The sequence below is a fragment of the Pectinophora gossypiella genome, chromosome 25 (genome assembly GCF_024362695.1).
Source record: "Pectinophora gossypiella chromosome 25, ilPecGoss1.1, whole genome shotgun sequence".
In the NCBI taxonomy this organism is placed as follows: Eukaryota; Metazoa; Arthropoda; class Insecta; order Lepidoptera; family Gelechiidae; genus Pectinophora; species Pectinophora gossypiella.
Window position 1 is genome coordinate 812,877 of NC_065428.1, and position 25,953 is coordinate 838,829.

Here is a 25,953-nt window from a genome sequence, read left to right on the forward strand (position 1 = left end):
AAGTCACGTCAAAAAAAAACTATATCAAGTGGAATTTCCTGTAGGAAGTCATCTACACTTTTCCGACGGAAAATATAAATAATAATAATAAATAATAAAAAAGTTTATTTAGGTAAAATCTACGACACACATATACATTTACAACATTAAAATATACACACATTAATATTAATATTTAGTTGGAAAACATAAAGGTATATGGGTGCCGCAGCTCACCAAAAAAGGCCAGGGTTCAGTGAAAATTTACCCAGAGGGCAACACTGATTTTCAACCCACGCCGAATATCACTTGATATCAACTCAGAATCATGATCTAAATCATCACCCAAAGTTTTCGTTACAATGTCACTAACACTCTGTATATTATGCAACATAGGTCGATAATTTTTATTCTGACTAGACTTATTTTAGATACAAGAGGTAAGATGGTTGGACACTTAATAAGACACGACGAACTTATTAAAAACATCATAGAAGAGAAGGGAAGCTACAAGGAAAGAGAGTAAGGGGAAATCCAAGAAGAGCTTACATGGAATAAATTGAGAAGGCGAACGTCGTGTTTTATAAGGAAGTGAAAAATTGGCCTTTGATAGACAAGACCTGCTTTTCATTTTCTTTCTTTTATTCTGGTCTTATCTGCCAAAAGGTTAGGTAATCAAACTCTTTATACATAAGTTTTGCGCCTTTTACTGACGGGAATGTCCCCAAAGTGAGAACATTCCCAGGCTAGTGGTCTGCCTCGATATCGAAATAAGGCTAATTAAGACGAAATCTCGAAACGGTTTATGAATTAGCATTACTTTTTTTTTATATACGGAATTGAATGCCAAATCTAGGTCTCTCTTGGCAAATTGGATCGTGTTGGTTCAGTCATGAGCAATATCATGTACTCGCTTTAGAACCCTGTCGCACTATCATATTTGACATTTACTAAGACTTACGGTTTAATTTGTCAAAAAAGTTAATGTGACATGGTTTCAAAGTGTATACGTATTAGTACTCGTGACCGTACAAAGAAAATCAGATCTAAAACTAACGAGAAACTTTTTTTTTTCTATTTAACTTATTTATGAATTTTAATCAAGAAAACGTGCGAAGTTTTATCACGATTTTCTATGACGTCACAGTGTACTTTTACATACAAATTCCATAGTAATTTCGTGTCTTGACGTTTAGTAAATGAGCCTTCAGCGCTCCCCATTTGTCCGGCCAAGTAGTTAATGCCATCTGCGGCAAATCTACAATAAGTCACGTCAAAAAAAAAAAGACGTTTAGTAAAAAGTAACTGATATGACTAGTTGGAAACTAGCCTATTATTTAGGTCCGACCTTAATATAATTACTGCGTAAGAACCATCTCTAAACACTTTTCACGATAAACAGACTATGCGATATTCGCTTTCAGAATAATTTAATATAATTATTTTTATAAGGTATAATTCGTGCGTATTTTTCGTAAATTTCAATGTTTTAAAACACAAGTTAGATTACCAACTTCCACCACTTTTCACGTGAACCTCTTTTCAAAACGAACCGGTACGTATTTCGTTTCTGGGTATTCAGTGATTGATTTTGATTAAATTTCAATGTTTTAAAACACAATTTAGATAACTACTAACTTTAAGTATAATTAATATCTAGTTTTTAAGCTTTAGAAAAAAAGTTATAATTCTTCGTAAGAATAAAGTAATTTTAAATGCTTCTATGAATAGAACTTATATTTGTAAATAATTTTATATAAATGTGAGAATTTTGATTAAGTATGGCATTTATGATGTCATTTCAAGGTTGAGTCGTAAAAATGATAAAAATATGGCACTTCAACACTTAAATCACTCCTCCAAACGAATGATACAGAAAAACATATCAATAATCCATGATATAAAGTTATTACTTAATTTTTAAAATGTTCATATAACTTACCTTTTTTAGTTGTTTAATAAATTATATCATTTAAAAAACGTAAAGAGAATAGTTTTAAAATACACCGTTAAAGTTTGATTGATCGATAAAATATTCGTTATTTAATTGGACATTCTGCGTAATACTTATATAAGTACATCAAAATAAAAATCGCCATTAATAAATTGATAAAAATCTTTTTTGACAGCGAAAAATTTCAATCGCCATCTGCGTCGGGACGTCCACCATCACTTTTTTATATCATTGCACAATTGACTACTTGACAGTTCACACAATAAAATATGAAATAATGTCGGATTTAACGATAATTACCAAATAGTTATTTTTTTATCAAAATATTTTTTTTTAATATTTTCTTTTTACAAGATAAGAATGCATTTTTTTATCTGTGTATTACAAGAAAGTATTATGTGTGTGACATATCATATCAAATTATACTGTTTGATAGTTTATTGAAATGTGACGTCACTGGGCAAAATGTCACGTGACCAACCGTCTTCGCGCGAAATTCGAAATTAATGAAGAAAAATATATGCGTTTGTATTTTTTTAAATACTTGTCCGAAAACTGTCAACTAGCTAATTGCTGTGTGGCGTCCTACCCTTCTTCTTTCTTATTCAGTATCCTTGATTTTAACACGCGCAGTATCAAAAGCACAATTGTTGCCATCTGTAAGTATATGAAGTAAATGTCTTACCTTGCGCTGAGGCTGGCGTGAGGGTCTGGTCCCAGGGCTGCTCGTCCTCCATCTTGCGGAAACTTCGCTCCACTGTGGACATACATAATTATCTTAATTTAATCTGTCAATGGCGCTTACCACCTATCACGTTGGCCTAACAGAAAGCTCTGAGGTGTGGGTACTTAGTTCATCTTGCGATGCATGTACCTCTGACTACCGCAATTGGGATAAAGTTGACAGCTTATGTCAACTGCTGCTGTCAGCTTGTGTGTGTTATGTTATGTTGTTGTGGGCGGATTAGAAAATGACAGATTTAACTTAAAAAATGGACATGACTGCTGTAATCAGCACTAATAACTGTTTATTATACACAACACATAGGAAAACTGTCATTATTTTTTGGAATTTTTAAATAGAGAAACATATAAAAATATGTTTTTATACATGGTTTTAGTGACACGCGTACCGAATACTGAAGAGGATGATTCTTAATGAAAATTTTAATGTTTTTTAAATAATTTTCAGTTCCATACTTTTGCGATGTAAAATTCCACTTGATGTCAAGTCAGAATCATGTTCTGAATCATCCCTCAAAGTTTTCGTTACGGGGTCACTAACACCCTGTATTGTGTTATAGATACTTTTATCATTCTTTGATGTTTTACGAATTTTGGAATTGTACGATAAGGCGTAAAAGTCTAATCAGTTTCTTGCAAAGTAATAAATTAACTGGTTGCACTTAAGACCTCCTGGTTACACGTCGTTTCTGTTATAGACCAAAAACACCTACAAAAACTAAAATTTTATAATTATGACAACTAGTGGTTCACAATTCACCACTGTTTACAAATAATTCGCTGGAGTCAGTGACTGCACTTTTGCTATTTCATTGTACATGTTAGTTCCATTGTAACCTAATATAACCATCGATACTTACTGTTGAGGAAATGCCCCGTGTTCGACGCCTTGCGCGATTTCTTGTCACTCGAATCTTGACCTGCGCACAAATTACGATTCATAATTAACGGCTACTGCGGTCCTGTGGTTGAACGTTAGGCTGACTATCCGGAGATCCCGGGTTCGAGTCCCAAAATATCATAAAACATCACTTTGTGATCCCTAGTTTGGTTAAGACATTACAGGCTGGGTATACGTATATTACTCACTGTTAGTGGAGTTGGGGTAACTAGTGCTCACTGTAAGGGGGGTTGGAGTGTATACTACTCACTAATAATGGGGTTGGAGTGTATATTACTCACTGATGGGGGGTTGGGGTGTATATTACTCACTGATAGGGGGGTTGGGGTGTATATTACTCACTGATAGGGGGGTTGGGTGTATATTACTCACTGATAGGGGGGTTGGGGTGTATATTACTCACTGATAGGGGGGTTGGGGTGTATATTACTCACTGATAGGGGGGTTGGGTGTATATTACTCACTGATAGGGGGGTTGGGATGTATATTACTCACTGATAGGGGGGTTGGGGTGTATATTACTCACTGATAGGGGGGTTGGGTGTATATTACTCACTGATAAGGGGGTTGGGGTGTGTATTAATCACTGTTGGGGAGGGGGGTTGGGGTGTATATTACTCACTGATAGGGGGGTTGGGGTGTATGTTACTCACTGTTAGGGGGGGTTGGGGTGTATATTACTCACTGATAGGGGGGTTGGGGTGTATATTACTCACTGTTAGGGGGGTTGGGGCGTATATTACTCACTGATAGGGGGGATGGGGTGTATAATACTCACTGTTAGGCGGGTTGGGGTGTATGCGCTCCATAAACCGCGAGATGCGGTTATTGTGATGTTCTCCATCGAGGCAGCAACCTTCTTCTACTGACTTGGCGCATGCGCGGTGCACGCGGAGCTTGCAATCTGTACGGGAAAAAAGCATTAGATTTTTTTCTTTATGCAATAAGATATTCATTATAAATCAGTCAAAGGTTTCTCTACCTTTCCTCTACAATCCTGGGATTTCTCCTTATAGTAACACACTTAAACTTTGAATGACATAACATACTTACACTTTGAATCGTCAATTTTTTACATAACGAACGTCTCATCCGTCTAAAACTACTGCAGCTCCTCACAACCTGTATAGCCGGGGAAAAGAAGCTGCAAGAAAAACCTCGGCACAGGGCCCTAGACGTACTTTAAAAAAAACAAATAAACATATTGTTATACAATATAATACATACCGGTACAAACATAGGCCTGAGGTGCGAGACCCCAGATAACATTGTCGCAGTGATGGCAGTGGCCGACTGAGGTGAGCGCCTGCAGTTGGAGGTGGTGGCCGCGGACCACGAACTGAGGGGGGATATTACACACATTATAGTATAACATTCACAGGCACGAATATACAATTGTTTCTGTAAAATACGAGACAAATCGCGCGCGGCAAGATAGTTCAAGCCGTTGGCCCCGGTTACTTCTTGGTGTATAAGCATGTAATCGTTACATGAGCCATGTCAGGGGCCTTTGACGGCTCAATAATAACCCTGACCCGAGGGTTGCTGAGGTTAGTAATCCACCTCACAACCCACGCGATAGAAGGGGATAGTCATTCAATTCAATTCTATTCATTTATAAAATTTAACCTCACAGTACATACACCAAATCGTTATAAAACAAATTTAAGTGTTAGAATAGGTTATTAATTTTAATTTGTCATGTTAGAAAAGGATTAAAAAGCCCAGAGATCAAGCTACACTGGCTGGCAATAGAACAGATATGGAATAGATCGTTTCAAGTGAACCGCTCTAAATATTCTCAGAATAGAGCAATCACGGATTTTTACAGCTAGGGCCAGATCACGGTATTCAACTTACTAATATGTTGACACATCACCTTTGCTTCCTCCCCTCTTCTTTTCTTCTTTAAAACATCCTGAATCTGACCGCGCTATATACCTCTAGGCCTTCCCCTTTTACACCCACTTACAATTACTTTTTCAGAGCTATTACGACGTATCATCATCACCAGCCCATTAACGTCCCCACTGCTGGGGCACGGGCCTTCCCTATGGATGCGATCGGGCCGGATTACGACGTATAATAAAATATAATAAAAATAAGATATATCTCACCGGCTGTGGGTGCTGCTTCGCTAGTTGCTTGGTCCGCTGTTTATACAGCTTATCTCGTTGTAGGAAGGACGCGCGTTGACCGCCCACAGCGGCCGCTACTGACGCCGGCCTAATAGACAAACATAATTCTTAGCAACATAACATAAGGTTGAGGAATATTTTGAACATAAAAATAATTAAATTTTGTATTTATTTTAAACAATAAGTATAATTTTCAATAATTTTCTTTGCAATGTACCATTACTTTATTATTTTATTTTTTTTTTATGTATATTTGTACGCCTGCATGCAGCCGAACACATCACAACATTGTTATCTGAATAATTTTACCACCTTTTTGTATTTTTGTGTTCTCGCAAATAAATTGATTTGATTTGATTTGATTTGAGGACAGTTAGAGGTACGATAAGGTGCAAAAGTCCAATCAGTTTCATCCACTTTTATAAAAAAAAAAGAAAAAAAGTTTCATCCAAAGTAATAAATTAACTGGTTGCACTTCTCCTCCTGGTTACATCTCGTTTCTGGTAACATAATTCAAAAGTCATCCCGTGATCATGGCACTTGCAACAGTGTCGAAATATCAGGAGTCTCACATCCCTACTTTTAAGGTCAATGTAACATTTTTGAGACTACGTCTTTTTCGGTACCAACACGATATTGTCTTCGTGATCTAAGGACACCCACTTGCTACTTTTGATTGTCTTCTTCTTCTTCTTCGTGTGTGGGGACTGCCACCAGCGCCTGCGCACCTCCCTAGCTTCCACCTCGCTCAGTTCCGTCAGGTTTACCATTGTTTAATGTCACCATATAGCTTACAATTGTCACTATACAGGGTGTTAGTGACACCGCACAGTGTGAAATTTAGAGTCGATTGTGGACATGTTTATCTAAGATTTCTAATCGATAGGTCTAGGATAGGACTAAAACTTCGGGGAAGTAACCATGGGGCTATGTGTATCAGTTATAGAGGTATATAAATATTTGCTGACGTCATCAAAAATAGGTATTGTTAATTACTTCAAAACTAATAATGTTATTTACACATTGTAATTTTTTTATTATGTAATACCGTGAAATATGCCTATGCACAAAATTACAGCTTTGTACGTACTACATAGAAATAAATATTGCAGTTTAAGTGTTTTTCAGAAAAACCGTTATTTCTCTTGAGTGTCTTCGATTTAGCAGTTAATTTAATGCTTCAAACATTAGGAAAATATATCTTAATAATATCACAAAAAATTGCTCACCTAACTAGTTAGACTTCGGAGATATTACGTTTCTAAGGATTTCTTAATTTTCTATGGAAATAGGGTTGACACATATTAAGTAACTAAAAATATAAAGCTACCTAACTTAAATGTATTAAATGTCGTAGTTTGTCTATTACTTATTAAATAAAAGACGTCGACCTTTTTTGTGTGAAGCTACTCATACCTAAACTTGCAATGTATAAATGAAGAAAAAAAAATTTGTTTTGTGTTTCAAACGGAAATAACTCAGAAAGTATAACATTTACGATATTTTGTCAAAGAACATTTGTTGTTTATAATAATATTTTCTATCGATTGGCATAGGTTTAATAGTTCTATAACAATATAAGCCATTTTAATATAATTGCAACTTCATTTTTCTAAGGCGTGGATCTTTGTTTATTATTCTTCGGCATCGGAATATAATTTCATTTCAGTCTTTAAATTTACATTTTGTACACTATTATCAAGGTTAATGGTTTCTGCTAAAGCATTTTGTAGGTCGTCATCAATCCGTGTATTTTCTGTTGGTTTTAAAAGATTAACAACTTTATCAGAAAGAAGTAAAGGTTTGTGTTTTTTGTTATGTCTATTCAGCGAGCTTATTGAAAGAAACGGATCGGACGATTCTAAAGCGCGGTGGAAAAGGTCAATAATTGTTGATTTTCGGTCCATTTTTCTTGTGTGATGTTCACGGTCATACCGCCAGAACTTGTTGCGGGATTCTCCAGCCTGCTCAGAAAGCATACCTATTGGTAAGGTATTTGCTTTTATAATTTCGCTCCCGTGAGCTAATATCTTATGCAATGTGACCGACATATAACACCAACTGTATTTTTCCACGTATTTTGCAGCCAGTGTTGCACTGAATTCGTAGAATTTATCGGCATCGATATCTAAGCCACATGATAACACTACCAATATTGTGTGCAAATCATCTACTAGCCGTTGCTCTATACCTAGAATGTTTGCAAAGGTTTTACGATGTGAATCAGATAGCGCCTTACGAGCTGTATTGCCATCGTTAGTTCTGCCAACCATTGCCCAACTCTGCCAACCATTGCCCAATGGCTCAAATTAGCTTCCAAACGTTTTTTTCGATTCTGCTCAGCACCACCCAAATCCCCTGGTAGTTGCGGCTTCCCAGTACATTCCGCTTAGGGACGGTACTGAAAAGTATCGGCGTCCGAAGGACGTAATATACGATCCCGACGACCCGATTACTCTAGCCATAGAGGCAGCCAATCAGCTCGCGACACCAAACACTTCAGGGCCCCGATACCGACCCCGTCGGCGTGGTCGACGACTTCCCTCAATCAGCTCTTATGGCTATCGACCCACTAGGGTCGATTAATTCTTTCAAATATTTTTCCTCTCAGACGACGCCCTGAGCCTAGTTGTTCCAGAATTTGGACGAACAACATCTACTAACAAACCCATTTGTGTTCTTATTTCATTTTGGATATTTTTCTTCCGCTCTTCTACAATCTTACCTTTAATAGATTTTTTTGGTAGTCTCCATGTTTGTACTGCGGGATCGTTTTTATACCCTAAATGAAGTAAGAACTCAAATATCCGAATCCATGCATGCAAGGGGCTCAGTCCGTGAAGCAACGTTTCTGGGTTAACTGGTCTACGGGAAATATTCTCAAGCTTGTTAAATTCCGTGCATGTAGTACCACAACATGCGCATAGTAACTGCGAACTGGTTTCAGTAATGGCATTAAATACTTTTCCATCAATAAGAGTTAAATATAATTGTGGATCACCAAATATATTATTTCCTACACTTGTTTCGGCATAAATTTCCTTAAGTGTAAAAGTGAGATCCTTTATTTCCCCCTCAACTCTATTTTTTTCGTCGAATATTATTAAAGCTGTGGACTCTGTACGATATTGTATTTTAAGTGGACGGCAAAATCTATAAGACTGAGGCCTTGGGTTTGACCACAGTAGGAAACCATAACCTTAATTATTATCTAATATAATAATTTCAAAACGTATTATTAATTAAAGAGATAAACTACATTTTTATTCTCATATTAGAAAAATTACAAATTGGCAGTCAAAAGTTATCGACGAGTAAGTGACAGCCCTAATCACAAAAATAAAAATACAATATTTCCGAAGTCCTACATTATTCACGTCTGATTCTTTTTTGTAGTATGTCCCATTATGCTATAAAACTATTCAAGTTAAAAAAAATGCTAATTCAGTAAGATGAACCGAAAAAAAAATATTTTAGTTTTCCAGAAAATCGCGGTTCTTCTTTTCGTGTATGAATTTTTTTGTTTCTTTTCGACTAAAATAATAGAAATAACGTACCCTTTTACGTTTCCATTTATAACATTGCAAAATCATGTATTTTAAACGAAATAGCGCATTTCTATGGTTTTTATGGAGTTTTCTCGAGTTTTAAAATAACTTCAAAACTAAAATTAATAGAGATGTAGTTTCTTTCCAGAAGTTGAAGGTCGTCACTGGATCTATACGATGGACGAATAAAATATACATGTCCGCAATCGACCCTAAATTTCACACTGTGCACCGTAACGAAAAAAAATGTAACGTCTTCTTAATTGCACTGAGAACAATGGGTGGGGTTTTTAAGTACCTATCAACGTGCAATCTTGTTGTACAATGATGATTTTTAATAATTTGTCTTTTTTATTTTTCTATGCAGCTTAAAGTAGAATTTGGGACTAAAAATAATTAAAAAAAGACATTAAAATTTTCATGAATTTTCCGATAGGAAATTCCACTTGATATCAACTCAGAATAATAGTCTGAATCATCCCCTAAAGTTTTCGTTACGGTGTCACTAACACCCTGTTGAATTTGTGGTTCTGCACTCAGAGAAATTATATACGAGAATTGCATTTGGATTAGGCCACGCCTACAGCAAACATCTGCTCACTACCACAGACTCGTAAGAAAAAATCAACATCGCTATAAACGCATATCAAAAAAAAATCAGTCACAAAATAGTATTTTATGCAACAGTTGTATAAGAAGGGTCAAAAAATGCGAGTGGCGTGAGTTGCGATGTGAGCCTTGGCGAACATCGCAATAAGAGACGCCACGAGCATTTTTTGACCTAGTTATACAACGTTGCATACAATACTTTTTCTACGACGACGTAATTTTAAATGAAACAAAAATTATACAAAGAAAAATTTTATTTATAAAAATTATTTTCCAACGCGCGGGAAAATGGCGGCAAATGTATACTTTTTTTTATAGTATATCTATGGCACCAAACAAAGTAAAGGTGCCAGTTTCCAGGTCAAAAAAAAAAAACAACAACAATGCTTTTTTGGCGACATTATAGTACAGTTACACTTTGTAAACAATGCTTTTATAGGCCATAGAGCGTACACTTTTTCAAAGAGTTTAATTATGTATGTACTTATATTAGACTTTTTGGTTATTTAAATGCCAGATTAAAGTAGAGGAGTAGAAAAATAACAAAACACGATCGGTCGTTCATGTACTTTCGGTAGAGAAGGACGCTTGGCAACTCCCGTCTGTTAAAACTGTTCAACTGATACTCTGACGGTCCTACTTAATGCTATCACCCTATAATTATGTCTAATCCGAAAAAATAAATATCATTTTACATTAAAAAGGTATGGTTTTTAATTCTTAATATTTGATGTTCCATATTCAAATTTAAAATTGAATCAAACTCGTGTTTTGTTTTAGAAAAATCGGAAATGTTTCGATTTTTCGATGAGAATTATATTTCACTACTTAGTTGTTATAAATATTCATCATAACATAGCTACTGTTAGATAGAACAGAATCGATCAGGCTAATCTCGACTGATACATCACTATGCTAATGAACGTTACAACACTGGCTTCCGTACTTTAAAAAATCCATGGTATAAGAAGACCAGGTATGCTCAATCCTATGACAAGCCGCCATTGCTAGCCCATTGATGACGTAAGTGTTACCATTAAATTCTATACATATAATATGTCCAACATTCCAAGGACGTAAATTTTATGATTGAAAATTAAGTAAATTACTGACCAATGTATAAAAAACATTAAAACTGTAAGTAAATCTTTTACTAAAAGTCAAAATTTATTTACAAAGTAAATATAAAAACATTAGTCGTGGATAATTTATTTTTTACGAAATGGCAATGCAGGGTGGGATAACGTCAGCTGGGCTAACCTTGAAAAGCAGTCAGTTTTGAGCATACCAGGGGGGTTAAAATGGCCACATCGAAGCAGTTCATCTAAGAAAGCAATAGGTCTTCTTATACCATGGACAAACCGAAATCGTACCGCGCATTGAAGCTATTATAAAATGTTTTCTATATTGAAATATAATCACTAATTACACTGAATATGTCTAGTAACGTGAAAACACTATCAACGTAATTCCACTTTTAAAAATACCAGTCATTTAAAACACCTGAGACAATATTACGTCATATCATAACACCACAAAATTCACTATGACTATTAATGTCACATTTTAAAGATAATAGCCCGCCACGGTGAAGAATCAATCGTATTTACAAGCTCACGACTTCTATCCTAAATGGGGTAGTCAGAGGTACATCTGTCGCAAGATGAACCAAGTACCCACACCTCACCGAGCTTTCTGTTAGATCATGATAGATGGTGAGCCAAAAAACAAAAAATACAAAATCGTCAAAATGCCTAGTCACAGTAAAGTCTCTCTAACTACATTCAAAATGATATAGCGTGAATAAAAATACACTAGAACACTCGAAAACTAAATCTATTTGTCCTTGATGAGGCCATTAGTAAACTAAATTAACAACTGTATATAATTCAAGTCTACAACGGGACGGATTTACAGGAAAATACGCAGGTTATACTAAATATTTTCCTCATTTTATTATTAATAGTAACCACAAGTCCACAGATTCAAAATAAAAGGCAAATAATGCGTTATTTGACGCGTCCTTGATTGTACGAAGATTTAGGGTGCGTGTAGCTTATGAGCAATATCATGTACCCACTTTAAAACTTAGTCGCAGTTACATATTTGATATTTAATAACACTTACAGTTTAATTCGTCACAAAAATTAATGTGACATGGTACTATAGTGTGTACATAATTAATATTTGTAAAAGGTAAAATAATGCATACATTGGCGCGTCCCTGATTGTACGAAGATTTAGGGTACGTGTATGTATCCACTTTAGAACCCTGTCGCACTAACATATTTGATATTTAATGAGACTTACAGTTTAATTCGTCACAACAGTTAATGTGACATGGTACTAAAGTGTATATCATGTTGAAAGTTGTATATATGCGACGCACCGAGTGAATTTGGCATTATTTCTGCCATAGTTGATTGTATGCTACGTAGTGTGTTTCTGTCTACATAATGTTGTCGATTAAATAGATATTGGAAATGTACAATTTATAACTGATTTTGTAAAATAGTCTGATTAAAATGATTATTTTAATATACATATTAAAGCTGACAGGTGGGACAGCAGTTTTATTAAGTACTGGACCCATTGGTATCTAAGTCAGACCAGAAATACTCGACTTGGCGCTTCTAAAGAACATAAACTTACGTTTATGTTCTATAGAAGTACTACACGAGTTACAATCCGACCACCGACCTGTTATATTAAAACTAGGCTCCCGTTTAGACGCCCCTGATAATCCAGCACCCCTTAAGACAGTGCTGGACTGGGAGAAGGTGGCCGAAGGCCTCCAGTCTTCCAGTTCAGTGTACTTAGATAGTATCCCAGTAGAAATAACCTCCTTAGAGGAGGCCTCGACAGCTATTAACTCCCTCACGGATCACGTGAGGTCGGTTTTGAACGAAAGTTCAAAACAGGTTCCGGAGATGGAAGACCATCGCTGGAAACTGCCTACCGACATCCGTGATCTGCTAACGGAGAAAAACGCAGCCACCCGCGCATATGATTCCAATCGCACCGAGGAATGTCGCCGTCATTTGCGTCTCTTGCAGCATACTGTAAGAAAACGTATTAATGACATGCGACAGAATCGGTGGGACAATCTTTTGAGCGGCATTGAGCCCCACCACCAGGCCATCTGGCAGCTGTCTAGGTCTCTTCAAAAGGATACGGTTGTTCCTACTCCTCCTCTCAATAGGCCTAACCAACCCCCCGCTTTCGACGATGACGAAAAAGCCGAATGCCTTGCCGACAGTCTCGAAGCCCAATGCTCGCCCAGCACTCTCCCTATCGATCGTAGGCACCTCTCGACGGTGAACTCTGAAGTTCAGCGTAGGGCTTCTGTACCTCCCACCGATCCTCCTCTTCCACAGGTAACTGAGGAAGAGGTCCTAGGTATTATCAAAAGATTTCATACCCGAAAAGCCCCTGGCTCAGACGGTATCACGAATCGTGTCCTTAAAAACTTCGGTGCTCCCCTCATCTGCTTACTAACGGCAATATTCAACGTCGCCTTGAGCAACTGCGTCTTTCCACAGCAGTGGAAAGAAGCAATTGTAATTGGTATACCAAAGCCTGGGAAACCTAAAAACGAACCTTCGAGTTACCGCCCCATAAGTCTCCTCAATTCCATGGGGAAGGTTTATGAGCGGCTCATATTTGCTAGATTACGGGACTACGCCGAATCCAATAGTCTTATTCCACCAGAGCAGTTTGGTTTTAGAACCAAACACTCCTGCGTTCAACAAGTGCACCGTATTGTTGAACATATCTCTAGTAGATTAAACTTAAAAAAACCTGTCGCTACGGGAGCGCTCTTCTTCGATGTGGCGAAAGCGTTCGACAAAGTCTGGCACAACGGCTTGATCTACAAGCTTTATTCACTGGGAGTGCCAGACCGTCTCGTGCACATCATACGAGACTTCCTCTCAAATCGAACCTTTCGCTACCGCGTGGAGGGGACGCTCTCGTCACCGCACCCGATACATGCCGGAGTCCCACAAGGCTCCGTCCTCTCCCCTTTACTATTTTCATTATATACTAGTGACATTCCCAAATCCCCTAATACCGAATTAGCTTTATTTGCGGATGATACAGCCATCTATTCTTCGTGCCGTGGTCGAGTTATGATGACCGGAATCCTCCAACGCGCGGCCAATGCCTTGGGCAAGTGGTTTCGCAAATGGAGAATCGAGGTAAACCCGGAGAAAAGTGCAGCGGTGTACTTTTCAAAGGGCTATTATAACACGCCACGGTCACGCCGTCAACTTAAAGTCATTACGATGTTTGGCAAGCCGATCCCTTGGGAGGAGCAAGTCAAATATCTCGGCGTAGTCTTAGATAGACGTCTTACTTTCAAGGCCCATATCAAACGAGTGCGCGATCGCGCCGCGTTTGTAATGGGCCGTCTTCATTGTCTCCTTAACAAGCGAAGTAAATTGTCCCTTAGGAATAAGGTGAAAATCTACACGACTTGCATCCGTCCGATCATGACCTATGCAGGGGTAGTTTTCGCTCACGCGAGCCCCTCTCAAATTCACCGTCTACAGGTAATACAAAATCGTTTCATGCGGAAAGCCACGGGAGCTCCGTGGTTCCTTCGCAATGAAAATCTGCACATTGACCTAGGTCTGCCAACCATTGCCCAATGGCTCAAATTAGCTTCCAAACGTTTTTTCGATTCTGCTCCGCACCACCCAAATCCCCTGGTAGTTGCGGCTTCCGAATACATCCCGCTTAGGGACGGTACTGAAAAGTATCGGCGTCCGAAGGACGTAATATACGATCCCGACGACCCGATTACCCTAGCCATAGAGGCAGCCAATCAGCTCGCGACACCAAACACTTCAGGACCCCGATACCGACCCCGCCGGCGTGGTCGACGATTTCCCTCATTCAGCGCTTATCGCTATCGACCCACTAGGGTCGATTAATTCTTTCAAATATTTTTCCTCTCAGACGACGCCCTGAGCCGAGGTTCGCGCCCAACTGGGCACCCTCAGGCCTGTTGTCTTAAACGTTGTACCGGGTGAGAGCCTTCAGCGCTCCCCATTTGTCCGGCCAAGTAGTTAATGCCATCTGCGGCAAATCTACAATAAGTCACGTCAAAAAAAAAAAAAAAGGTATCTAAGTGTGTGCCATTATGGTGTATTCTAGTTTTAAGTACCTACCTACCTGTTTTATCTTCTTTTATGTTTATATTTGTCAGCAATATGGATGTAAAATTGTCCGAAATAAAGTACATTTTTTTTTATTTAATCGAAACTATTTTACAATCGATAGCATCGACAGGCATATCGATATTTAGATTATTTAGGGGCTTTGAAAATAATCGATTATTAATCGATATACAGTCGTTAATCGGGCAACACCAATAACGTATGTACGCACCTGCAGTGCAGACACAGCGCGGCGGCTATGAGCGCGGCCAGCAGCGCGTTGTGCGCCTCGTGCTCCCCCGCCCCCGCCCCCGCCCCCGCGCCCCCCGCGTGCCCCCCGCAGCCGCCGCCGGCCGCCAGGCTGCCCAGCCGAGCGCACATGACGCGCTCCACCACCACCTGCTCCTGCACGGCCACACCACACCCACATATACATTATCAAATAACCATCTACACATACAGAACAGCCAAGGGCCGATCTCCCCAAAATGGTCACGAGTGGCCACCATTTTATCTAATTCTCTCCGGAGATATGCTGTCTGCTACTTGTTGAACCCGACATAAAATCTAGATCCACTCCTGGGTCAGTCTTACATGATCAAAAACCAATCTCATTTTACTTTTCGACTCATTTTCAAATTTCATTTATGAACATTTATTGACGACGTCACAGGACAGTATTTCCATACAAACTTAGAAGAAAACTTTCGTTTTGACGTTTCGTGAAAAGTGCTAGACTACACTAGCTGACCGATCACGATTTTCTCAAAAGTATGTTTTGTACTATATTTGAACCCCTTATCTACATTGTACAATGACAACAAAGTCATCATCATCATCAGCCCATTAACGTCCCCACTACTGGGGCACAAGCCTTCCCTATGGATAGGGAGATCGGGCCTTAAACCATCACGCGGGCCCAGTGCGGATTGGTGGTTATTAACGACTGCCGAGACCAACGACTTAACGTGCCTTCCGAAGCACGGAGGAACTCGAGATGAAAACTTTTTTTTTTGTGGTCACCCATCCTATGACCGGCCTTTGCGAAAGTTGCTTCAACAGCAAAGTAATTGAGTATTAATTACCTGCGCCTTATCGACGTCGCACTTCTCAATAACGGCGTCTTCGGGCCCGTACAGTGAGGCGAGTCCGACCTGTCGCTTTACCTGAAACCGAACATATCATTTGTTTTAGAAGCTATAACGTCCTCTACGGTCTATCAGTTTGAGCATTAGACTCGCGACCTAGAGATCTGGGTTCAATTCCCGAATAAAAATCACTTTGTGAGACTATGCTTTGTTTGGCTAAGACATTTCAGGTTGCATCACCTGATTGGTGATGATTTCGTGCTTCAAAGTACTCGAAAAACATCGAATGCTCCATGATTCCGTGCTTCGTTATAGCCCTAAAACAATGTGTGAATTAAAAAACACCTCGCCTCAAAGATGTTGCCTAAACGCGAGACGTCAACTAGATTTGATGGTGTAATAATACAATATGGCACCTGGAACTCGCTGAGCTGCTGACTCAGCTCCTCCTTGGCTTTCTGTCGCGCCTTGCGGAACACGTTGCGCAGGAGTTCCTCCTTGTCGTGCTCTGGAAGGCAACACAAATATTTCGTGGATTACTTGGCGGTTTTACTAGATATACGAGAAGGGCTATATTGAATACCTATAGTAGATAGTAAGAGTAGGGTAGTAGTAGTAGTGGTATAGTAGGTAGTAGTGTAGTTTTTTTTTTAAGAAACAAATATCTCGAATTCGGTCAAGGTCGTGATAATCGCATGTTGCTTTGTATCTTTTAAGGGTGTTGGGACCCGCGACAATAGATGGCGTAACTGTAGCCACACCATTCGATGATCGAAATATTTTTAAGACATAAATAAACTAATTTAAATTAGCTCTACGCCTTTTTCCGGTCTAGAGAACCTATAAACAATAAATAATATCATAAACCCTTCCTATTTTCTTCAGGTTTGCTCTGGGGCTGACGCTATTAACAACTTCCTATTTAAATGTTCTTTTTATTGCTTATTATTAGAAACTACAACTACATATAAAAAAGGTTTTGTAAAGGATTATAAGTTTATTTGTAACATAAAATACAGAAACTTAGTAAATACTTTAGTATGGGAATAGTGCTAATTTCTGCAGAAGCCATCTAATTTTATTTTAAGTTGTAACCTGTCATTTTCTTATCCGCTGAAAAAGAAAGAGACAGGTAATTGACAGTATGGAAACATAAAATATATGGAACACGCGTCAATTTTAAGCAGAAATCTAAAACGATCGTTTAAAATTATACATCAGCCAATAACCCGACAGAGTTAAGTAGACACCACGTCAAACGGATTGCAAACCAGCGAGATGCCTATTTTATTAGCCCGGGTTATTCATTCCTTTTAAAATTAACTTGTTGACAATCATCCGTCCCGTTCCTTTTCGGCGGATAAGAAAATGACGGGTATAACTTATAATAAAATTAGGAGATGTCTGCAGGAATCGGGGCCGATGTATATTTAATCAATAATTTACACAATAATTTAAATTTACACACAAAATTCGAAACTCAGAGGTACATCAATACCTAGACATGCCAACGATCACAGAAGAAATTGAAAAGTACAAAAAAAGGCATAAGGAACGGTTGAGTAACCATCCAAATCCCTTAGCAACTATGCTGTTGGAAGCTAGCAACAGGGTGAAGAGGCTCAAAAGGAAGGATGTTCTTGGGCGCTGAGTACTATGGAAGATGGTGGCATTGGTTGCTTTACTTCTAACTAATCAATTCACACACCAAATCTGATTAAAGTCTTGCGACTGATTGCAGATATTTAAAGATAAAAAAATTACACAACACTCTCCCCCCCCCCCCCCCCCCCCCACTAATCCGAGCTTGAAGCCAGCTTGATTTTACCCCCCACAGAGTAATCGAACATACTCACCATTAACTAAAACATGTTCTATTTCATTCGCCATATTTTCGTCAACACCGTTTAGTTGTAACACCTGAAACATGAGTAAGGAAAATCGTTTGGAAAAGAAAAATAATCCGGTCGTCAACGCGTCTAATATTTAAAACACATAATAACGGGTTCTTACCGCGTTTAAATGGGGATATGAGACTCCCGATATTTCGACACTGTTGCAAGTGCCATGATCACGGGATGACTCATATATGGTCTCAATATATAGATCTCTCATATATAGAGTCTCATATCCCCATTTAAACGCGGTAAGAACCCGTTATTATGTGTTTTAATTATGATAATAGCCGCGTAAACTTAAAACAGCGTCTAATATTATTTTGACAATAGGGAACATACAATAATTATATATCGGAATATTTTTGAATGAAATAATTATTTATTTATTAACACAAATTACATAGACATTACATTACACCCCAATTCGAATGTAATAGAATAGAAGCGTATTTAAAACTTACTTAACTCTATGTATCTATATTGTCTATGTTTATGGTTGCATTGTCTTGTTTTTAACTAAATAGTCTGACGATAGCTTCAAACCGAGTAACGTTTTTTTTATTACCAACCCGAGATACGAACCCTTACGAAGTAAATAACGCGTTCTCGCAACTTGACTATGTTAGTGAGCGTAATAAAAGATGACCAACTCAGTATTAATATAATACTAAAGAGTAAAAGAACACAAAATTAACAGTAAAAGAACTTATCACCCCCGTTGCTAAGCGCCGTATAATCAGCAAAGCTACGCAACGGGGGCCAGGAGGTAACTCACATAGGAGCAATTCATCTAAGAAACCAATATTGCTATTTGACATTTGTTTGCATTGCGCACTTACTTTTATATGCGCAAATGTCCAATTGCAACATTGCTTTCTTCGATGAATAGCTTCGATGTGGGCATTTGAACCCCCCAGATGTGAGGCCAACAAGTAATATAGCGCGTACCGCGTTGGGCATGAGGAAGGTGGACTGTATCTCGTAGGCCCAGCGCCGCAGCGTGGCGGGCGGCACGGCGCCCGCGCCGCGGTACCCGTCCGTCAGCACCAGCAGCAGCCCGGCGCAGGCGCACCTGCCGCGACAACGTACACACCGTATCACCACAACTGACTAAGCTCTTTAAATAAACATTAAAAAAAAAGAAACAAACGTGTAATAACAATGCTATACAGGGCGTTAGTGACACCGTGAAGAATACTGAGGGGGGTGATTGAGTGAATTTTCATTCGCAAAATTCATGTATTCTTTTTATAATGCAATGCAGTGAAAACCCATTTGTCACTAAACTTGACACCTTAATTTTTTTTTGTGTTAATATTTTTAGTTTTAAAATTATTTTCAATTCCTCAGTATTGCCTCTGAGTATTCGTCACGACGTCACTAACCCTGTATAGATAAAATAAATACAAAACATTATTTATATGTTCTCATACCTTTCTAACATTTATGTTTATACTATTTGATGTAGCTGTTGGTTTTACTTAAAAAAAAAAATACCTCCTCTCTCCCAGCAGCCAGTTGAGCAGCACGGCCGTCCTCGCCTTGGATTCTCGTACGGAACGAAGATTTGAGAACAGCCCCGAGTACGTCGAGTTGTCCTGCAAATATCAACACATTTAAAGAATGTCTAGGGCCCTGTGCCGAGGTTTTTCTTGCAACTACTTTTCCCCGACCCCGGGTTGTGAAAAGCTGCAGTAGTTTTAAACGGACAAGGCGTTTGTTATGTAAAAAATACGATTCAAAGTGTAACTATGTTACCTACTAAAAAATTATATTTTTGAATTTTGAAAAAAATTATACCAGCATTTCTCGGACACCTCATACAAAACACCTGTTTTACACAGACACTACACATTGACATTATCTTACACGCGCATCTGTGTCTGTGACATCTAACGCCCATACGATCGTAGACTAAAGTAAAACCGAGAGGGGTGAGGTAAGCCTAGCTCAGCCGCTGGTGGGGAGCGGATAGTTGCCGTTCAGTTACTTTGTACTAATCGTCAAAATACGAAATTATTATGGAATTTGTATGAAAAAAGGAACCTGAGACAGACGTCATTAAAAAGTGATAAAATGTCGGACTTATTATTACTTTTTCCTTGATAAATAAGTTAAATAGAAAAAAGATAATTTTTTTCGTCAGTGTAAGATCTGTCTTTACTTAGTAATCAGATTTTTATAATTTATCTTTGATCTAGGATACTACTTAATTGAGTATTCGTTGAAAAAAATAGGCGTAACGTGACTTACAGAAGCAGGTGAGTCGTCCTCCTCCATTGATATGATGGCTCGTTGGGGATCGGCGCATGGCTAGAAAATATTAAACAATTATTAGTATAAGCCATCAATCAACTTCGAGCTGTGGTAACCCAGTTCGAAAAACTCTTTACCCTTACTGTTTTCCCTTGCGGATTGGAAGGTCAGACAGGCAATCGCTTCTGTAAATATCGGACCTGTCAAATCTTCAGGATAAGTGCGGACCCCATGAAAACGGGATTAATTTGAGTCTTAATCTTTGCAAATGACAACTCATTGTAGCAATAAATGTATAAATAAATAAATAATAAATATTGGAATTTTAGCCAATCACAGGATATTTTTCTTATCTATCAAGATAAAAACTGTTGTTGTTGTGTTGTTCTGTTGTTGTTGTGTTGTGTTGTTGTTGCGTTGTTGTTGTTGTCGGCGTTACCTGCGTGTTGTGCGCGTATGGCGGCGGCGGCGTCCCGGGCGGCGGCGTGCCGCGCGACCACGCCTCCTTGTCCAGCGGCGGGCCCGCTGGAACACATACACAGGTTATTTTGTTTCTTTTTTTTTAACCCTTTCACGGACAGATATCATGGATCATTGATAGTACATAATAGGTAATATCGAGGGTTAAAAGGCAAATGGGTTTAATCGACATTTTGGGCGAAATGGACTTATATATATATGACACCTTGGGATCGGAACGTCATTAGACGTTCTGTACTTGAAAGTGTTAAATAATAAACGCTCGCGTTTGACCACAATCTCCCCTGATGGTAAGTGATGATGTCTAGGGTGGATCACGCTTACTTAGCACATACCTATTTACTCTAGCCATGAAGACTCCCAGATTATAACGAGTTGGAAAAACAGACGACGGCAGTTCCACTCCTTGGGGCCGTCCATTAATCATGCGAGGCTCGAGAGGGGGGAGGGGTCCATGAAAAAATCACGAAATATCACAAGGGGGGAGGGGGGTGTAGTAATATATCACGAGTATTTATTTTTTCGGCAAACGCGCGATACTGAACCGAAAAGCGGCGTTTCGTGCAATTATTTTGGTAGGTACTGCGGCACGCTGGCTGGGTAGGATATGGTATCCCGACGTGCCGGCAGAGTAGGGGAATGATTGGTGATAAAGTAGAAGCAACAGCAAGCAGTAGTAGTATAGTTTATTAAAAACACTTCACAAACTTAGTAACATAGTCACAAAAATAATAGTTCACAATATACACATCTCACAAAAGGAGGGCACTGAGGAGGGTTTCAGAGGGCACGGCCCTAAACAGTATAATACACTTGTTGTTTATATCAAGGTCAGGGATGCAGTGAGTCAAAAGTGAGTAAAATGAAAGGAAATGCGAATGGAATGGAATGAGAATTTCGTAATTTAAAATGATGATGGTCCGAACAAAAGGCCAGTATGTGCAGAGTTTGTACTTTGCTACAGTACAAAAAAATACACGTGATATAGGATGGGGGTGGGGGGGGTAGTCTTGAACCTCACCAAGGGGGGAGGGGGTTAAAAAAACATCACATGATTAATGGACGGCCCCCTTTGCAGTTTTGGCTCGTTTGCAGTTAGTGATTATTTAGAAGATATGAATGCATGGGATTAACTGTCTGAGAACTGATATTAGGCAGCTAAATTACTCAATTGTATACCAATATTTTATGTTTATTTTTATTTTTTTAAAGAACGTCTAGGGCCCTGTGCCGAGGTTTTTCTTGCAGGTTGTGAGAAGCTGCAGTAGTTTTAGGCGGATGAGACGTTCGTTATGTAAAATTGACGATTCAAAGTGTAACTATGTTACCTACTGAATAAAGATATTTTTGAATTTGAATTTGAATTCGTTAGACGGCACACGAAAAAAGAATTCATTTCAAGAAGTCATTTTTGTATGGATTGTCCGGGGTGTGACGTCACAAGGACTTTGGAGTCAAAATAAAGTCAACTTACGCCTAGGAAGCTCATGATCCAAATGCTCCGGCGAAGACTGACTCCTGACATGCAGTACAGGCACGTTACCTCGGTTGTCCGTCTGAAACACACGTACACATCACCATCCTGTCACATATACCTCATCGAATATAGCTTGATTATAATGACAGCTGGACAGGTCCGAAAATAAGATGTTCCGTGCTTCGGTAGGCACATTAAGCCGTAAGTATGTAGTCGTCGCGTCAGACATGTCAGGGGCCTTTGACGGCTCAATAATAACCCTGACACCAGGGTTGATGAGGTTGATCATCCACCTTACAACCCACACGATAGAACAAAAGAAGAATTACAGCAGGACAGAGATGGTGTCAGGGTTACTATTGAGCCGCCAAAGGCCCCTGACATGGCTCATGTAACCACTACATACTTACATCAGTAAGTAGTAACCAGGAGCAACGGCTTCACGTGCGTTCCGAAGCACGAATCATGACATCATGTAACTTTCGGACCTGTCCCGCTGTCTTCATAATCAAGCTATATTCAATGAAGTATATAATTATATAAGTATAGTAGTTAGTTACGGTTGACGGGTTAATCACCGGTTATATTGGCTTGATTAGGCGAACGACATTAATTTTTAAATTTATAATTATTTATGACGTCATACGGTACTTTTCAAGTGACTTCAAAAAAAGAAAACGACTCATCATGTATATAGGTATATGAATAAAAGGTACAGGGTACGCCAGGGGCCTTTGGCGGCTCAATAATAAACCTGACATCAGGGTTGATGAGGCTGGTCATCCACCTCTCAACCCACACGATAAGAAGAAGAATACAGGTTTATATTCAATTAATTTAGTACTTTCCATGGTCATTGTACCAATGACACTATTTCTAACAAAATTAATCATACATTTTCGTATTCATAATATGTTTCTATAATTATTGGTTTATTTAAAAACTTTTATAAAAAAATACTTAACATCTGAATATTTAAGTATTTACATACATATTTAGTGACAATAAAAGATAAATCGAAAAAAGTATGAAAAATATAAAAATGGACGTAAATAAGCTTAAGCAATAAAAAAGTAAGTAGTTACATAAAGCTCTATGATACCGACACCGATTTGAAACATCTTTGAAAATCTTTCACAATTTTCAAAAATATTTCTCAAAAAAATTAGTAAAATCTTACAGAGATGCGTTATCTGACTGGCCAATATTGGCCCAAACATTCACTGTAGAAATACATTGTAATTTAGCTTAAAAAAATTGGGCCAACATTCGGCCAAAAATTCGAATAACCCACCCTAATTACCTGCAGCGGCGGCGGCGGCGCGTTAACCAACGGATAACTCATTTGCAACGCGATCGAATTCGGTTGCGGTCCGTCCAGTTCGCCGTCCAACGAATGCGAAGACCTCCTCAATTTGCTCGCGTTATCGTTGTACGCCGGCATCGACTGGTGCATCGGAAATTGAGCGTTCTTCTCATTGTATCTCGGTTTATAATACTGGTTGTGAACAGGCGATGCTGAGGTACAAGGCTTGGGTTTCGCTAGGGGGTTCAAGGGGGGACTGATCGTGGGGCTCAGAGGGTTCCTTTTCGGTCGCTCTGTGGACCGGGGGGGTAGAGGAGGGGGGGTGACGTTGTCTAAACAGGTGGTGGGTACCATGGGGACGGTGTTGTTGTGGACGTGTCTCCGTTTGGTGTTGTCGTCGGAGTTCTGTCGGACTAGGGGTGGTTGGTTTTCTTGCTGCTTGTTTTGTCGTTGTCGGAGGTTGCGGAGGCTCTGTCCTGTGAGGTTGCTGAGCGAGCGTGGCAACCCGCTGAGGAAGCCACCGGGGGGCGATGCTTTCTCTAAGCTGGTCCTGTCTAAACCAGTCTTGTCTAGTATGCTCTTGTCCAGGCTGGTCTTGGCGCGGAGACGCGGGGTTGAAGGCGGCTCCGGCTAGAAGGGCCCAAATATTGTATCGTGCGGGCTGTGTGGTTGGTGCAATGTGGTGTGAGGTGGTGAAGTGGTTTGAGTTGGAAGATCAGATTTAATGGATGCTTTACAATCGTTGTGAAGAAACAATCGAGAACACAAGTGTTCTTTTGAAAGAACAGAAATGATAAATCTTTTTAGGACGAGGAACGGAAATACAAATGTAATTTTGGATATATTTTTGACACACTAGACGGAGTACTCTAAAAAGTTTGTCAGGGAAGGAATATTCACAATTTTTACAAGATTTTTTTGCGTATTGAGGAAATACGAGAAACTACATAGAATGCAAGTAAAATGTTTGCAACTTACTGTAGAATGTCCAATACTACAACGTAGCAATTATAAAAATACAGATTGTCAGACTTATAACATTACAAAAACTTTGATAAACAACTATTAATTATATACAGAACTTTTAAATAAAAATATGTAAGACGAAAAAGACATAAAAATCTCTACAAACTTGTAAGTCGTGTATGTGTGTGTATGTGTATGTAAAATACTGCATTTTTTACAGTAACCACCCACCGAATCGAGACGAAAGTAACAGCCGTTGTTATGATGAATTTTATTGTTTTTGTCAATTTTGTATGGAACAACCATCCATGCACGTCGCTTCGTACTTATGTTAAAAAAAAAGATGACACGTTTTCAACACGATTATAACCACCCCGTCGCAATTTAAGTTCATGGAATCTTGGGGGTTAAAAAGGCCACATCGAAGCAATTCATCTAAAAAAGCAATATTGTAATTTGATATTTGCGCATTTAAAAGTAAGTGCGCAATGCAAACAAACGTCAAATAGCAATATTTATTTTTAGATGAATTGTTTCGATGTGGTATTTAACCCCCCTTGTCTAAGTGTAGAACAGTTATGTTACAACGACCCTTCAACCTGCCAAATAGTCAATGACATCCGTAGCAAATCGGCAAGTCACGTCTAAAAAACATGAACCTTCATTAAAAAAAGGAACTAAAATTCACTCAAAAACCAACATAGTTAACCACAATGGTCTGCGAAATCCAATAAAAAAACCCTAGTATTATGTAAATTAGGTATAAGTTTAGTTACCCCACAAGACGTCACAGTGTGACAATGGAACGAACATGCACAGAAGCGACGCACAAAATGGCGGCAGGTTATTGACCCGGCCCTAGGGATGTTATTGTCTGAGTCAAATGGTACAAGAAGGTTAGTTTGACATTTAATTCGAGTTTATTTGTTGTTTATATTTTAACGACTAAGTCTAAGGCAACAGACTACACTATTGCCATAACCGTTCAAAAGAGTGGAATACCAAGTTTTGATGCTAGTTACTTCTAACATAGATTAAAGAATAGATCGGAGAGTTATCTCCGCCCCGCACCATATTGGATCGGGCGCCGAGCTAAATTTACCTCACCCCCTCTAGGTTTTACTTTAGTCTAAATGGCCGTAAGCCGCTAAGGAGTAAGGAACCACGCGCGGTCTTTCTGTCTCCCTCGCACTTACACGCTAGGGACAACATTTTTGTATTTTTTGTTTGTCTAGGGTATGCTTATGATAACTTGTGTTGTTGCCCGCCCCGATATGGATAATAGGCGTGAGGTACGTCTGTTATTGTATATTAATAATTAACAGATCAGAGCTAGATTATGCCAGCTTTATTTTATTTTCATTACAGACTACACTATAAGCAACAAATCTATGGAACTAAACGTCAAGTCAGCCATCTTGTTTCCCATTTGACTCAGACGACATCC

The 25,953-nt window shown here is 38.9% G+C and overlaps 1 protein-coding gene across 1 annotated transcript in view; it reads right to left on the reverse strand.

Annotated features, from left to right (window-relative positions):
* The window catches only part of LOC126377987 (uncharacterized), a gene marked incomplete at its 3' end in the record, with an annotated part of 240,856 nt that overhangs the window by 198,602 nt on the left and 16,301 nt on the right, over window positions 1-25,953 (reverse strand). Inside the window, exons 7-21 of the mRNA XM_050026006.1 lie at window positions 23,538-24,170; window positions 22,232-22,313; window positions 20,717-20,802; window positions 20,275-20,334; window positions 19,519-19,619; window positions 18,970-19,093; window positions 17,980-18,043; window positions 16,540-16,631; window positions 16,121-16,201; window positions 15,268-15,440; window positions 5,696-5,804; window positions 4,806-4,917; window positions 4,357-4,482; window positions 3,538-3,597; window positions 2,619-2,690 (exon numbers count right to left, since the gene is read on the reverse strand). Of these exons, the coding sequence (XP_049881963.1) occupies window positions 2,619-2,690; window positions 3,538-3,597; window positions 4,357-4,482; window positions 4,806-4,917; window positions 5,696-5,804; window positions 15,268-15,440; window positions 16,121-16,201; window positions 16,540-16,631; window positions 17,980-18,043; window positions 18,970-19,093; window positions 19,519-19,619; window positions 20,275-20,334; window positions 20,717-20,802; window positions 22,232-22,313; window positions 23,538-24,170 (1,975 nt within the window). The remainder of the gene's footprint in view (window positions 1-2,618; window positions 2,691-3,537; window positions 3,598-4,356; window positions 4,483-4,805; window positions 4,918-5,695; window positions 5,805-15,267; window positions 15,441-16,120; window positions 16,202-16,539; window positions 16,632-17,979; window positions 18,044-18,969; window positions 19,094-19,518; window positions 19,620-20,274; window positions 20,335-20,716; window positions 20,803-22,231; window positions 22,314-23,537; window positions 24,171-25,953) is intronic.